General features: G+C 46.1%; 1 protein-coding gene across 1 annotated transcript; it reads right to left on the bottom strand.

Moving 5' to 3' along the window:
* Nucleotides 1-4,462: 4,462 nt before the first annotated feature.
* LOC126195716 (facilitated trehalose transporter Tret1-like) lies at nucleotides 4,463-13,434 on the bottom strand. Its single transcript, XM_049934344.1, has 3 exons — nucleotides 13,141-13,434; nucleotides 13,022-13,098; nucleotides 4,463-5,303 (listed from the first exon to the last, which is right to left on the bottom strand). Exons 1-3 carry the CDS (start codon nucleotides 13,432-13,434, stop codon nucleotides 4,463-4,465), a joined length of 1,212 nt encoding a protein of 403 aa, XP_049790301.1.
* Nucleotides 13,435-14,327: the final 893 nt, after the last annotated feature.

Raw genomic sequence — 14,327 nt, 5'->3', positions numbered from 1 at the left:
CGGAAGGCGTTCGATACAGTTCCGCAGTGTCGCCTGATAGACAAAGTAAGAGCCTTCGGAATATCAGACCAGCTGTGTGGCTGGTTTGCAGAGGACACAGCATGTTGTTCTCAAGGGAGAGACATCTATAGACGTTAAAGTAATCTCTGGCGTGCCACAGGGCAGTGTTATGGGACCACTGCTTTTCACAATATATATAAATGACCTAGTAGATAGTGTCGGAAGTTCCATGCGGCTTTTCGCGGATGATGCTGTAGTATACAGAGAAGTTGCAGCATTAGAAAATTGCAGCGAAAAGCAGGAAGATCTGCAGCGGATAGGCACCTGGCGCAGGGAGTGGCAACCGACCCTTAACATAGACAAATGTAATGAGTTGCGAATACATAGAAGGAAGGATCCTTTATTGTATGATTATATGATAGCGCAACAAACACTGGTAGCAGTTACTTCTGTAAAATATCTGGGAGTATGCGTACGGAACGATTTGAAGTGGAATGATCATATAAAATTCATTATTGGAAAGGGGGGTGCCAGGTTGAGATTCATTGGGAGAGTCCTTGGAGAATGTAGTCCATCAACAAAGGAGGTGGCTTACAAAACACTCGTTCGACCTATACTTGAGTATTGCTCATCAGTGTGGGTTCCGTACCAGGTCGGGTTGTCAGAGGAGATAGAGAAGATCCAAAGAAGAGCGGCGCGTTTCGTCACAGGGTTATTTGGTAACCGTGATAGCGTTACGGAGATGTTTAGCAAACTCAAGTGGTACACTCTGCAAGAGAGGCGCTCTGCATCGCGGTGTAGCTTGCTGTCCAGGTTTCTGGATGAGGTATCGAATATATTGCTTCCTCCTACTTATACCTCCCGAGGACATCACGAATGTAAAATTAGAGAGATTCGAGCGCGCATGGAGGCTTTCCGGCAGTCGTTCTTCCCGCGAACCATACGCGACTGGAACAGGAAAGGGAGGTGATGACAGTGGCACGTAAAGTGCCCTCCGCCACAGACCGTTGGGCTTGCGGAGAGTGGATGTAGATGTAGATGAATGCTCTCGTCTACGATACTAAAATCACATCTTTCTAGTTGGCCAACTCTTCGTTAAGGAATATTGTTGACAGGAGGGAAGGCTATACAAATTCAAGAAGCTGCATTCTTTATTCAATATTCATATATTTAAAACTTCGCTGCACTGCTCCCCATTCACATGTGTTGGGATTTTGAAATATTGCCACTGTAAAGATCTATCTGCAAGAGAGTAGTTTGCCAACCGTTCTCTTCTTAAAGCGGCCTGCTTCGAGTAATTATTGTTGCTAATGTTAATAATTATCACTGTTACCGTTAATAGTTATTGATGTTAATGAAACAGCTTCATCACCAACTAAAACCGTATCGTATAGCATGCCGAGTGTTCTCGATTGTAATGCACGCAATATGATATGTAATTTCAGTTCTGTTGACAGTGCCTCATGCATTACAGTACCTTTATTCCTTATCGCATAATAAACTGTATTTAGAAGAAACGTGAATAGTTTGAGCCGCGGTGAAAATTGCTGTTTTGAAGAGCGCGCCGCAGCGCCTAGTGTGAAGCAGTCGCCCTCCGTTTCTGGCGGTGGCGCCGCCGTGGCAATCGCAGCTTTGGTGTCTCCCTCTGGCGGGAAAGGGGAAAGGCTGCCTGTTCACGTGCATTTAAGGGGCGCTATGAGCTCGTCAGGGGATCAGTCTGGGTCAGTCTCTAGTCCCCAGCTTGCAAATCTGTCTCTCGTCCGCATTTGTTAGGCAGTTAGTGTCTGTCTGTCGTTCGGAGTGCTAGTATGTCTGTCGTTGGGATCAACCTTTAAAGCCGGCAAAATGAGAGTCTTTCCACTCCGCCAGTAAGAGAACTCAGCGAGTGGTCGCCCGGTCGGGGCTTAGTTCCTACATCTGAGTCTGCGCGTTAGGCCGCCAGTCTGATCGAGTTTGCTCAGCCAATGGTCATTGGCGGTTGGATCGATCGGTTGGTCGGTCGCGCACAGAGACACAAGATGACTTGTCGGCGCATGTAAGGTCGCCACGTGAGTCCAGTGGGCCGCGGCGTATAGCGAGGGGTAGTGGCTTCGTGACCGACACGAGGCAACAGGAGTCAACCCACGACATCAGTCTGGCCGGCGCGAACTGCGACGCCGTGAGACGGGAGATCGGCGCGCCTTCCTGCGTCCGTTGAAGCGGCTGGCAGTGAACGGTTCGGGATAGCGATCTGGGGGTGCTGCGCCAGGTCTTCTCGAGAAATCGCAGTTTATTAGAAGTTAAGTGATTGGTGACATCTTCTTTGATTTACTCTTGATAAATTCGATTTGTTTTCTTGGTGAGGTCACCAGCCGTTTTGCTTTGAGGTCGTCCCACCATTCTTCTCCGTTTGCTCACCCGCGGGAAGGTGGTTGTTTATAAATTGAGTGGTCCGTTTTTCCCTTGTGGACTAGGGGTGGGTTAGAGCAACCTACGGTTCAGGTTGTTCGGTGATCTCCCTATCAACCTACCGTACGTAAGTAGCTGCCTCTGTCATGTTATCGGATTTGGTGTGTTAACGAATTTATTGCTTGGAGTGTAACGGCCTAATACCTGAAATATGTTTTGATCTTTGGAAACTTTTATATTATTGCCTATGATCTTGAGAGGCGGTATCTGTGTACTGTAGAGCATCTAAACTATTCTTTAGCCAGCCTTGTAGAATTTTATATAAGATTGCATTTCATGGGCTTTTATTTAAATGATCATTTTAGTATATAAAGTTGCCACCCTTTCACCGTAAGACTTTTATTAGAAGTTAAAATCAAGTTGCACCTTCGGTGGAAAGGTTAATATTTTAATTGTTAGTGTTTTGCACCATTTCCATACCTCCTACGGGGGGGGGGGGGGGGGTTGCATAGTTTGTGTGATCTGGTGTTGGTGTTTTGCAGATTTGCACAAGTGTAGTCTTTCAGAGGCTGTTAAGCGGTCGTAACTACGGGCGTGTCAAAAGGGAGCGGCAAGGTTCTATGCCCGAAAGCTCATACAGTCAAAACTTGTTTCTTTCTGCCTCTGAATAAATTGTAACTTTGATATTTAGAGGGTGCTTTCTGATTATAATTTTAAATCTGTTTCTTTTAAAAAATGCATTAAGGCACTATTAAAGTGAGTAAAATTCCCATTTGTTAAAAGGAATTTGGTTATGATTTCATCAGTTACTTCCTGGCAACTACTTCCATGCTTACATAGTGTGATTAAATGTGTTAATGATCTTGATGAATCGCTAGTAAATAAAATAAATTCTTAAGAATATTCTTCAAAATAAATCACGGTTCACAGTTCTCGTGACTTTCTAAGATAATTAAAAGAACTTCTTGGATCCTTCGTTATAAATTATTTCAGCAAAAATGCTGAGCAACGGAGCTGACTTGTTTTCTTCATCCAGTCACGAATCGAAACACGTTTCTTATTTCTTTTCTTATGCAGCTATTCCACGCAACAAGCTTTAACTCAATCGCAACTCATTCGACGTGCAGCTGTCAAAACTTTCATTTCAGACATAACTCAGGGACGCACAAAACGACGAAACTGAAGTGTATACTGGTGTCACCGTGTCTACAGTTATACACTACTGGCCATTCAAATTGCTACACCACGAAGATGACGTGCTACAGACGTGAAATTTAACCTACAGGAAGAAGATGCTGTGATATTCAAATGTTTAGCTTTTCAGAGCATTATCACAAGGTTGGTGCCGGTGGCGACACCTACAACGTGCTGACATGAGGAAAGTATCCAAGCGACTTCTCATACACAAACAGCAGTTGACTGGCGTTGCCTGGTGAAACGTTATTGTGATGCCTCGTGTAAGGAGGAGAAATACGTAGCATCACGTTTCCGACTTTGATAAAGGTCGAATTGTATCCTATCGCGATTGCGGTTTATCGTATTGCGACACTGCTGCTCGCGTTGGTCGAGATCCAATGACTGTTAGCAGAATATGGAATCGGTGGGTTCAGGAGGGTAATACGGAACGCCGGGCTGGATCCCAACGGCCTCGTATCAGTAGCAGTGTAGATGGCTTCTTATCCGTGTGGCTGTGGTACCGTGTTGAAGCTGCATGGGCAGCTGTACCTGTATACGCCATCCAAGCTCTGTTTGACTCAATGCCCAGGCGTATCAAGGCCATTATTACGGCCAGAGGTGGTTGTTCTGTGTACTGATTTCTCAGGATCTATGCACCCAAACTGCGTGAAAATGTAATCACATGTCAGTTCTAGTATAATATATTTGTGCAAAGAATACCCGTTGATCATCTGCATTTCTGCTTGGTGTAGCAATTTTAATGGCCAGTAGTGTATATGAAACGACTTGCGTGCAGCTCATTCCACGCAACGAGTGGCGCAACCCAATGTCGTCGTGTAGACTAGGCTTAATATTACATGCTTAGTTTCGTACTGTGAGGAAGAATGTTTTGTCGAATTTATTTTTGGCTCTCTGTCACATCAACTGGGTCGTAATGAGTGGTGAGTTTCTTTTGTTTCTTCGACTCCCCCCTCAGTTCAGCGATAATATCATTAATGGGCCTGTTTTTGGACTCTGGCAAGAAGAAGAAGATGTAAACGTTGCTGAGGATGCAACACGCGGCGAAGAACCAGTAGCAGCCGTACATCTGCAGCCATCCGAGCAGGACGACGTACATCTTGATGACGGCCGCGGCGGTAACGGTCTGCACGCCGATGCTGATCGACATGGCTATGGGCATGGCCTCTGGCGAGAAGAACTCGTTGACGACGACCATGAGCAGCGCGCCGACGCCGACGGCGTTGAGCACGAGGAAGAGCGAGGTGGCGCACACGGGCAGCCACCACGCGGCGGCCACGTCGAGGCCCGCGGCCTGCGCGTAGAAGTAGCCGCCGAGGGCGGCGTGGCAGGCGGCGATGCCCGCGTTGGAGCCGAGCAGCAGGGGGCGGCGCCCGGCGCGGTCCACCAGCGCCGAAGACAGGAAGGTCGCGGCGAACTGCAGCGCCGCCACCGCCACCGCCGACCACTCGGCCGACAGGCTGTCTCCGGCGGCGGCCAGCATCTCGACCACGTAGTTGAGCGCGACCAGGCTGCCGTTCAGCTGCTGGTTCAGGATCAGCACCACGATGGCGGCGAACGCGTACCGCGACGCGCGCTCCTTGAAGAACTGCGCCACCGTCATCCGCTTCCGGTCGCCGCCTTGCCCGGCCTCGATGGTCAACCGCATCTCTTTCAGCTCCCCGGCGACGTCGTGGCCGGTGGCGCGGAACCAGCGCAGCGACCTGGCTGCTTCCTCTTCCCTGAGAAACCACGAGAAGATTTCCTCAAGGTTCAGTTTTGGGTCCGCTACTATTCGCTAGAAATTCCGATGGATAGTCGTAATTTCTAAAATCATTGAGGGCCGTGGCAACCAAAAAATTATTCACGTTGGTGTGTGTAATCTATAACACTGGCTACGTACCATAAGGCTATGTGAGCCAGATCGCTGGTCGATCATCAGCGATCGGTTTGTTATCTTTGGCGTGTCCCCGGGCATGTGGATCTTTGCGTTTTCGGCTGGGGAGCGCGGGACGGCGAGAGGCAGTCGGTTTGGGGCGGCCGGTGAGACTGGCGGAGTTGTGGCTCGGGCGTAAGCACATGTGTGATGTCTGTTACGCTGGGCCTGTTTGCCAATCGTGAAATTCCTGCGGCGGTTACTGGTTGCATTTGATATAAAATGTGCCAAGCCTGGCAGTGAGAGGGGAGGCCGGAGTTGGTGTTGGCCTAGATGTGTGGACAAATTAAGGTGCCTGTGTGGGAAGCGCGGGGTGGGCCTGTTGGTTGCTTCGTCCTTCTGGCATCCACCGCAAGCGGATGTTCGGCCGGAATGTCTACAGTGTGTGGTGAGCATAGTGTGAACAAGTTGTAGTACGATGTGCTCCCAGCCTGACTCTTAGCCTGTGTTATTTGTGGGTGCCTTGTCTGTTACTGCTTCCGCATGTCCTGTAATATTTCACAGCAGAACTGTGTTTTGTGGCATTCTGTGTTTCTGGCTCAGCCTCCGCCTAGAAAGGGGACAGAATTGGAATTCCTTAATGCTGTAATTTAAACATGTATAAAAAAAATTGTTCTTTCAGAATAAGGGCCTGTTTCTTTGGGACACTGCAGTTCAAACAGGAGTAGCGTAATGTTAATGAGTATTTGTCAAATGAAGTGTATGTAATGTCTTGCTGTTTTCTGGGGCACGCAGCTGTGTTATTGAACTCATTTTGAAGTGTTATGTTGGCTGAACGACTGCTCCCCACTTCAGTGTATTCTTTGAGTAGTATTGTCAGGTTTTTTGGACATCTTTCAGTGGGGTCTATTGATTCAATTTTGTTTTTCTCTTTCTTTGAATTACGGTAAATTGTTCAGTTTATCTGGATATTGGCTTAACTCGCGCTACACGCATTAAATCAGCTCTTTTTGAAATTTTTTTTTAAATTCCTGTTTAATGTCAGATTCAAATGTAACTTCATTTATGTTATTTGAAATAAATGTGTTGGATGGACCTTAATGAATTATGTGCAATCGAAGTAAGGGACCAAGTCCTTCATTAGTGCTTAACAGTGGCGTGTGGTTCGGGTTGTGAGCCCCGTGCTCGTACCACTATGTCATCCACTGAATTCTGAGGATAGCAGTGACAGATAAGTGCGAAACATATCGCACTAACAGCAGTGCTAATGCATACAAGCTTCTGACAAAAATAATACGCAAGAGAATGGAAAAGGAAATAATCGATAGGTTAGATGACATTTAGCCTGCCGGTGTGGCTGAGCGGTTCTAGGTGCTTCAGTCTGGAACCCCGGGACCGCTACGGTCGCAGGTTCGAATTCTGCCTCGGGCACGGATGTGTGTGATGACCTTAGCTTAGTTATGTTTAAGTAGTTCTAAGTTCTAGGGCACTGATGACATCAGATGTTAACTGCTCAGAGCCATTTGAACCATTTTCGATGACGATTAAGTTGGATTTATAAAAGGTAAGGGCACCAAATAAGCAATACTCACGCTGCGCTTGATAGTGGAAGCAAGACTGAAGAAATATCAATACACGCTCACAGGATTGGCCGAACTAGGAAAAGCATGTAATTTGTAAAATATGCAGTCTAAAATGGTGCAAGATGTTCGAAAATCAGAGATGAATGGGAGTGGCCCGCCCGGTTGGCGGTGCGGCCTAACGCACGGCTTTCCGGGCGGGAAGGAGCGCCTGGTCCCCGGCACGAATCCGCTCAGTGAATTTGTGTCGAGGTCCGGTGAACCGGCCAGTCTGTGGATGGTTTTTAGGCGGCTTTCCATCTGCCTCGGCGAATGCGGGCTGGTTCCCCTTATTCCGCCTCAGTTACACTATGACGGCGATTGCTGCGCAAACACGTTCTCCACGTACGCGTTTACCACCATTACTCCACCACGCAAACATAGGGGTTACACTCGTCTGGGGTGAGACGTTCCCTGGGGGGGTCCACCGGGGGCCGAACCGCACAATAACCCTGGGTTCGGTGTGGGGCGGCGGAGGGGTGAAGTGGACTGCGGTAGTCGTCGTGGGGTTGTGGACCACTGTGACTGCAGCGGGGACGGAGCCTCTCCGTCGTTTCTAGGTCCCCGGTTAACATACAATACAATATAATACACTATGTGATCAAAAGTATCCGGATCCTCCCCCCCCCCAAAAAAAAACATACGTTTTTCATATTAGGTGCATTGTGCTGCCACCTACTACCAGGTACTCCGTATCAGCGACCTCAGTAGTCATTAGACATCGCCAGAGAGCAAAATCGGGCGCTCCGCGGAACTCAGGAACTTCGAACTTGGTCAGGTGATTGGGTGTCACTTGTGTCATACGTCTGTAAGCGAGATTTCCACACTTCTAAACATTCCTAGGTCCACTGTTTCCAATGTGATAGTGAAGTGCAAACGTGAAGGGACACGTACAGCACAAAAGCCTACAGGCCACCCTCGTCTGTTGACTCACAGAGACCGCCAACAGTTGAAGAGGGTCATAATCTGTAATAGGTAGACATCTATCCAGACCATCACACACGAATTCCAAACTGCATCAGGATCCACTGCGAGTACTATCACAGTAGGCAGGAAGTGATAAAACATGGATTTCGTGGTCGAAAAAATCGTTTATGTGGCTCTAAGCACTATGGCACTTAACATCTGAGGTCATCAGTCCCCTAGATTTAGAAGTACTTAAACCTAACTAACCTAAAGACAACACACACATCCATGCCCGAGGCAGGATTGGAACTTGTGACCGTAGGAGCAGCGCGGTTCCGGACTGAAGCGCCTAGAACCGCTCGGTCACAAGGGCCGGCTTTCGTGGTCGAGCGGCTGCTCAAAAGCCACACATCTCGCCAGTAAATGCCAAACGAAACCTAACTAACCTAAAGACAACACAAGCATCCATGCCCGAGGCAGGATTCGAAGCTGCGACCGTAAGAGCAGCGTGGTTCCGGACTGAAGCGCCTAGAAACGCTCGGCCACAGCGGCCGGCTTTCGTGGTCGAGCGGCTGTTCATAAGCCACACATCTCGCCAGTAAATGCCAAACGACGCCTCGATTGGTGTAAGGAGCGTAAACATTTGATGATTAAGCAGTGGAAAAACGTTTCGGTCCGATGGCAGGGCGTGGGTATGGCAAATGCCCAGTGAATGTCATCTGCCAGGCGTGTGTAGTGCCAACAGTAAAATTCTTAGACGTTGGTGTCATGGTGTGGTCGTGTTTTTCATGGAGAGGGCTTGCACCCCTTTTTGGTTTAGGTGCCACTATCACACCAGAGGCCTACATTGATATTTTTAATCACCTTCTTGCTTCCCACTGTTGAAGAGCAGTTTGGGTATGGTGATTGCATCTTTCAACACAACCAAGCACCTGTTCATAATGCACGGCCTGTGGCGGAGTGGTTACACGATAATAATATCCCTGTAATGGACTGCCCTGCACACAGGCCTGACCTAAATCCTATACAACACCTTTGGGATGTTTTCGAAAGCCGACTTCGTGCCAGCCTTCAAAGACCGACATCGATATCTCTCATCAGTGCAGCACACCGCGAAGAATGGGCTTCAGTTCCCCTAGAGACCTTCCAGTATCTGATTGAACGTATGCGTGCGAGAATGGAGGTTGTCATCAAATGCCAACGCCATACTGAATTCCAGCGTTACCGATGGAGGGCGTCATGAACTTGTAAGTCATTTTCAGCCAGTTGTCCGGATACTTTTAATCACATAGTATGTACGATATATGGGACTATCAAGATAGAAAAATAAGAAAAGAATATGAAAAACGAAGTGCTTGGATTAAAAAGGGTATAAGACAAGGATGCACTCTCTCGCCTCTATAGCTCAATCTATACAGCGAAGAAATAAAACGAAGGGTCAAGAGTGGGATTAAAATTCAGGAAGAAAGAACACGAATGATAAGATTCGCTGACGGTATTGCTATCCTCACTGAAAGTGACAAGAAGAAGAACAGGATCTGTTGGGAAGAATCAACAGCCTAATCAGCACAGAATGTGGATTGAAAGTAAACAGGACACACACCCGGCTAATGAGATGTAGCTTAAGTATGAATAACAAGAAACTTGCCATTGGTATTGGTAGTTACGAAGTAGACCAAGTTAAGGAATTCTCCTTCCTTGGGAGCAAAATAACCAGTGACAGACGGAGCACAAGAAGGACATAAGAAGCGGACGAGCACAGACCAAGAAGTCTGCTGGTATCAAACATAGACCTTAATTTGAGGAAGAACCTTCCGAGAATGTACCTTTGGAGAACAGCATTGTATAGTAGTGAATCACTGACAATGAAAAAACTACACTGGTAAAACCGGAACCAAAGGGAATCGAAGCAGTTGTAATGATACAGAAGAATGTTGAAAATTAGGCGAACTGATAAGATAATGAATTTCTCCACAGAATCAGAGAAGACAGGAACAGTTGGGAAACGCTGACAAGAAGAAGGTACAGGAGGCTATTACACGTTTTAAGACATCAGGGAATAACATTTGTGGTACTATAGGGAGCTGTAGACGAATACAGAGATTGGAATACATAAAACAAACAATTGAAGCCGTAAGGTGCAAGTTCTGCTCTGAGATGAAGAGGTTAGTGCAGAAGAGGAATTCGTGGTGGAATGAACGTAAACCAGTCAGAAGGCTGATGACTCAAAGAAAAAGAAAAGGAAAGTATTACTTATACAGGAAGTCCCAGAAGTCAATATTCAGGAAATGACAGGGTCGATCATTAGAAGCAAAAAAGTCTACTAAACGTAAGCTCCCAAATGCATACTATAAGAACTATAAGCACTTGTTCAGATGAAGAAGTATGTTAGAACCTACGTTCAGTGGACATTTTTTTCTTTTTTTTGTCGATACTACCACCTTTAAAAATATGGAACGCAGAGAGTTTGTAGAAGAAGAGGTTTTTCTCACAGCATCGAAGATGATGAAGTACGCACAGCCCTAAGGAATGCGTTTTATGCTGTATGTTTACTAGACTTTTTTGCTTCGAGTGATCCTGATACTGAGCTTTCCTCCTGGGACACCCTGCCTAGGTTGAACCATAGCTCCACAGACAAACTTTCAGAGGTTGTTCAGGGATACTTTGTATTTTCGTATAGGGGACCCACCGTGTCTGATGGCTCGTTACAGATTAATAACGTGATCATGACTGACCCGTTTTGTTACTGCAATTACCTTTTCTCTGTGAAAATGCCTTTCTAATGTAAAAAAGCGTGTAATGTGTAATCATAAAAACGTACGAAACAAAGCATGCAGTACTGAAACAACCTGCAGATTTAAAAGTGCCTACTGAAAAGTGCGGCGCTGCGATAGAACTCGGTATAGCATCACTATTACGTTCTTCCCTTCCATGCAGTGATTCCATTCATTACTGGCCAACTTTTCATCACAAATCTACCCACACGGTCGTGTATCAATGATAATGTACAACTAACACTGCTGGGAAAACCAATCCGAGACAGAACCGAGCAGTAATGAGTGTGAACTTGAGGGCGAAGTGTAAATTGGGAATTACTGTTGTAGACAGCAAGTGAGCTAAGTGAATCGATAAATTTTGTTCCCAAACAAGACACACAGAGCATACCATACCCATTTGCACTGCTGTGCCCAATTTTGTGTGCAGTACAGAAACAAAGCCAATTGTATAAGAAACCAAACGCATGCAGTAACTATGTAACGAGCCTGTGGAGGCTGTGAGTGTCTGATACCAACATACTCAGAAGGTATACCTGAACGACCTTTGGAGTTCTGGTTCATCCTGTGTATGTGAATCTCGCAAAACTTAACATTTGTCAATTACAATGGGTACATTCTGCAAATGATACTAGCGTTATAATAAATCACATTAGAGAAAAAGAAACTGAAGTGACTGTGAATGATGTTTCTCAAAGAATTATTAAGTGGTTCTCTGAAAATGGACATCCCCTAATTTTTAAGGAAACAACCTATGTTCAGTTCTACACAACACATGGTCATATCAACAGCAAATGAAGGCAGTATAAAGGGTAGAATGCTCTACATTTTTAGGTGTACATGCTGACGAAAACTTGAACTGGAAGGAGCTAACTACGGAGCTCAGTTAGTTTTACTCTTCGTGGAATTGCAAGTCTTGGAAGAAAACTAGTCTCCTGACATACTTTACATATTTCCATCCAGTAACGTCTTATGGAATGACTTACTGGGGTAACTCATTGCTTAGAAAGACAGTACTGATTGCACAAAACAGAGCAGTAAGAATAATGTGTGGTGTTCACCCGTAGTCGTCATGCAGGTACCTTTCCAACAAGTTAGGGACTTCAGATGCGCCGTCAAAGTACATATATTCACTAACGAAATTTGTCACTAATAATCGATCAAAATTTCAGAACAAGTGATGTCCGTATCTAAAACACTACAAGAGAAAAAGACCGCTATTTCCCAGTACTGGACTTGTCAGTGGCTCGGAACGGAGTTCAATATGAGGCAACACAAGTTTTTGAGAGTTTGCCCAGTAACATAAAATGTCTGACATACAAAACAAAATTTGAATCGAAACTAAAATGATTTCTCCTGGACAACTCCTTCCGTTCGATGAACGAAGTTTTATTCAAAAACTGGCAGCCTGTAAAAAATAGGACCTAGTTTTTAAGTGTTTTGCATGGGTGGAACTAAAGTATAATACTTTTATTAATGTTAACACTAATGACTTACGCGAGGGACTTTCAGAAAGCATGTTCCGTCACTGTTTTTGAAAGAGAAGATGATACACCAGGTGACGAAAGCAATAGTATATGAATCCCCACCCGTTGCTGGTTCAACGATGGAAGTGGTGTCAGTGGAGGAATGACGCATGCGCAGAGCGTCGAAGGAGAGAGTAGCAGTAGACCGGTGTGCCTGAGGTTATTCGAGCACACATCACGATGACAGACTGACGTGTGCTGTTAATGTGGTCGCCAATGGAAGTGCATGCATTTATCCAGATGAATGGGCACGTGGGACTAGAGTATCCATCATCCATAAACACCTACAGCCCATGTATGTTGACGATGCCATGTCTCGTCAAACGGTTGGTCGCTGGTGTTGCACGTTCAGAGAAGGAAGACAGAGTATGGAGGATGAAGGTCAAACTGTGCGTCCTTCTAATCTTGGCTCACCACTTCCAAACCTATGACGAGGTGGAGCAGACTGTGTGACAATTCCTTACATTGTCGGGTGCCGACTTTACCAGAGTGGTTACTTCAAACTGCTTGCATACTACGACAAATGTCTCAGTGTCAGTATCGACTATGATGGAAAATACTGCAAAGTGTATAGTTCGTGATGTCATGGTGTATTTGTTTTGGCAATAAAGTTTCCGTGTGAAAAACAATGCCAAAGCTTACTTTCGGTACGGGCCTCGTACATATTCAGTAAAAATACCCGTTCCACACCATTTCGACGAAAGTATCGTCCAAATGATCTGCGCGACATGAAACTAACAAACCAACAAGCTAACTAACCTGCCCTTGGACAGCAAGTGCAGTGGCGACTCCGGAAGGAAGAAGAAGCAGACGGTGTACACCGTCGGGACGGCGACACCGACGACGCAGACCGCGAAGTAGGAAGACGCGGCGCCGACGAGGTACGCCAGCAGGATGCCACCGTTGAACATGAGCGCGAAGAAGGTGCCCAGCGCGCCGCGCACGTGCGCCTGCGCGGCCCCCGCCACGTAATTGGTGGAGACGACGGCGGCACCACCGATGGCTAGACCAGTCAGGATGCGACCTGCCAACAGCACGGCGAAAGAACGCGCCACCAGCACGATAACGCCCGACAGGGCGGAGAAGATACCCACGATGTACCCGGTCGGTTTGAAGCCCCAACGATGGATCGACAGGCTGCACGCCGTAGGCCCGAAAATCGATAACACCATCGACAGGGACGCGAGCCACGAAGAGTCGTACTTCGTCAGGGGCTTGTCGAGTGGATTCGTGCCATCGAGCGTGCTGTTGCTCTCTAGCACAGGTATGGCCACTGCTGTCCATCCCACAGTGAATCCGATGTGTAGCGAAATAATATTTGCTGAAATAAGAGGATGATACACCATCTGAATCTGCATATTTCAATAAATAAATCATAAATATTGTCCACACTATGGGAAGATTTTACTTTATCACTAGCGAAAAATGTGACTTGATGAATCTTCCATTAGATATACATAAACAAATTAACTTAAACAGGCAGAAAGCTTTCGTATATAACAGAAACTAGAAACTGCAACAAAATAGAAATATAAATACAAGACTTTAGGAATATACAAACTGTTACGTAACCCTAGCTGCAACTCTTGACATACTGGGACTATTGCATGAAATATTAATATCAGGTACAAAGAACACGAAAGGGCACAGAAGAGTGAATATACCCACTACTGCCGCGTGGGGTAGCCACGCGATCTAAGGCGTCTTGTCACAGTCCGCGCGGCTTCCCCCGTCGGAGGTTCGAGTCCTCCCTCGGGCATGGATGTGTGTGTCGTCCTCAGCGTAAGTTAGTTTAAGTTAAATGAAATAATGTGTAACGTTAGAGACCGATGATCTCAGCAGTTTGGTCCAATAAGTCCTTACCATAAATTTCCAAAATATCCACTAAATACATGCTGTAACACCTTTTTTCGACCTATTTTGTATCTGCATCGATATTTCTCTGTCAATTTGTATTGTTGCTTATGTAGAGTGGTGTATCTATAATGGAAATTCTTGACTATGTACACATACTTCAGTTATGTGAACTTTTGAAAGATGTTTCAATTATGCTTATGGATTTAAA

This window comes from Schistocerca nitens, chromosome 7, assembly GCF_023898315.1.
Source record: "Schistocerca nitens isolate TAMUIC-IGC-003100 chromosome 7, iqSchNite1.1, whole genome shotgun sequence".
In the NCBI taxonomy this organism is placed as follows: domain Eukaryota; kingdom Metazoa; phylum Arthropoda; class Insecta; order Orthoptera; family Acrididae; genus Schistocerca; species Schistocerca nitens.
This window is presented reverse-complemented; position numbering and strand designations above follow the sequence as displayed.

Excerpts from the sequence above, each read along its gene's own strand:
- LOC126195716 (XM_049934344.1), bottom strand. The coding sequence starts at position 13,434 with ATGGTGTTATCGATTTTCGGGCCTACGGCGTGCAGCCTGTCGATCCAT. Across the intron at positions 13,099-13,140 it reads GCATCCTGCTGGCGTACCTC|GTCGCCGTCCCGACGGTGTA; the intron begins GTCGGCGCCGCG and ends TGCGTCGTCGGT. Across the intron at positions 5,304-13,021 it reads CACTTGCTGTCCAAGGGCAG|GGAAGAGGAAGCAGCCAGGT; the intron begins GTTAGTTAGCTT and ends GTGGTTTCTCAG.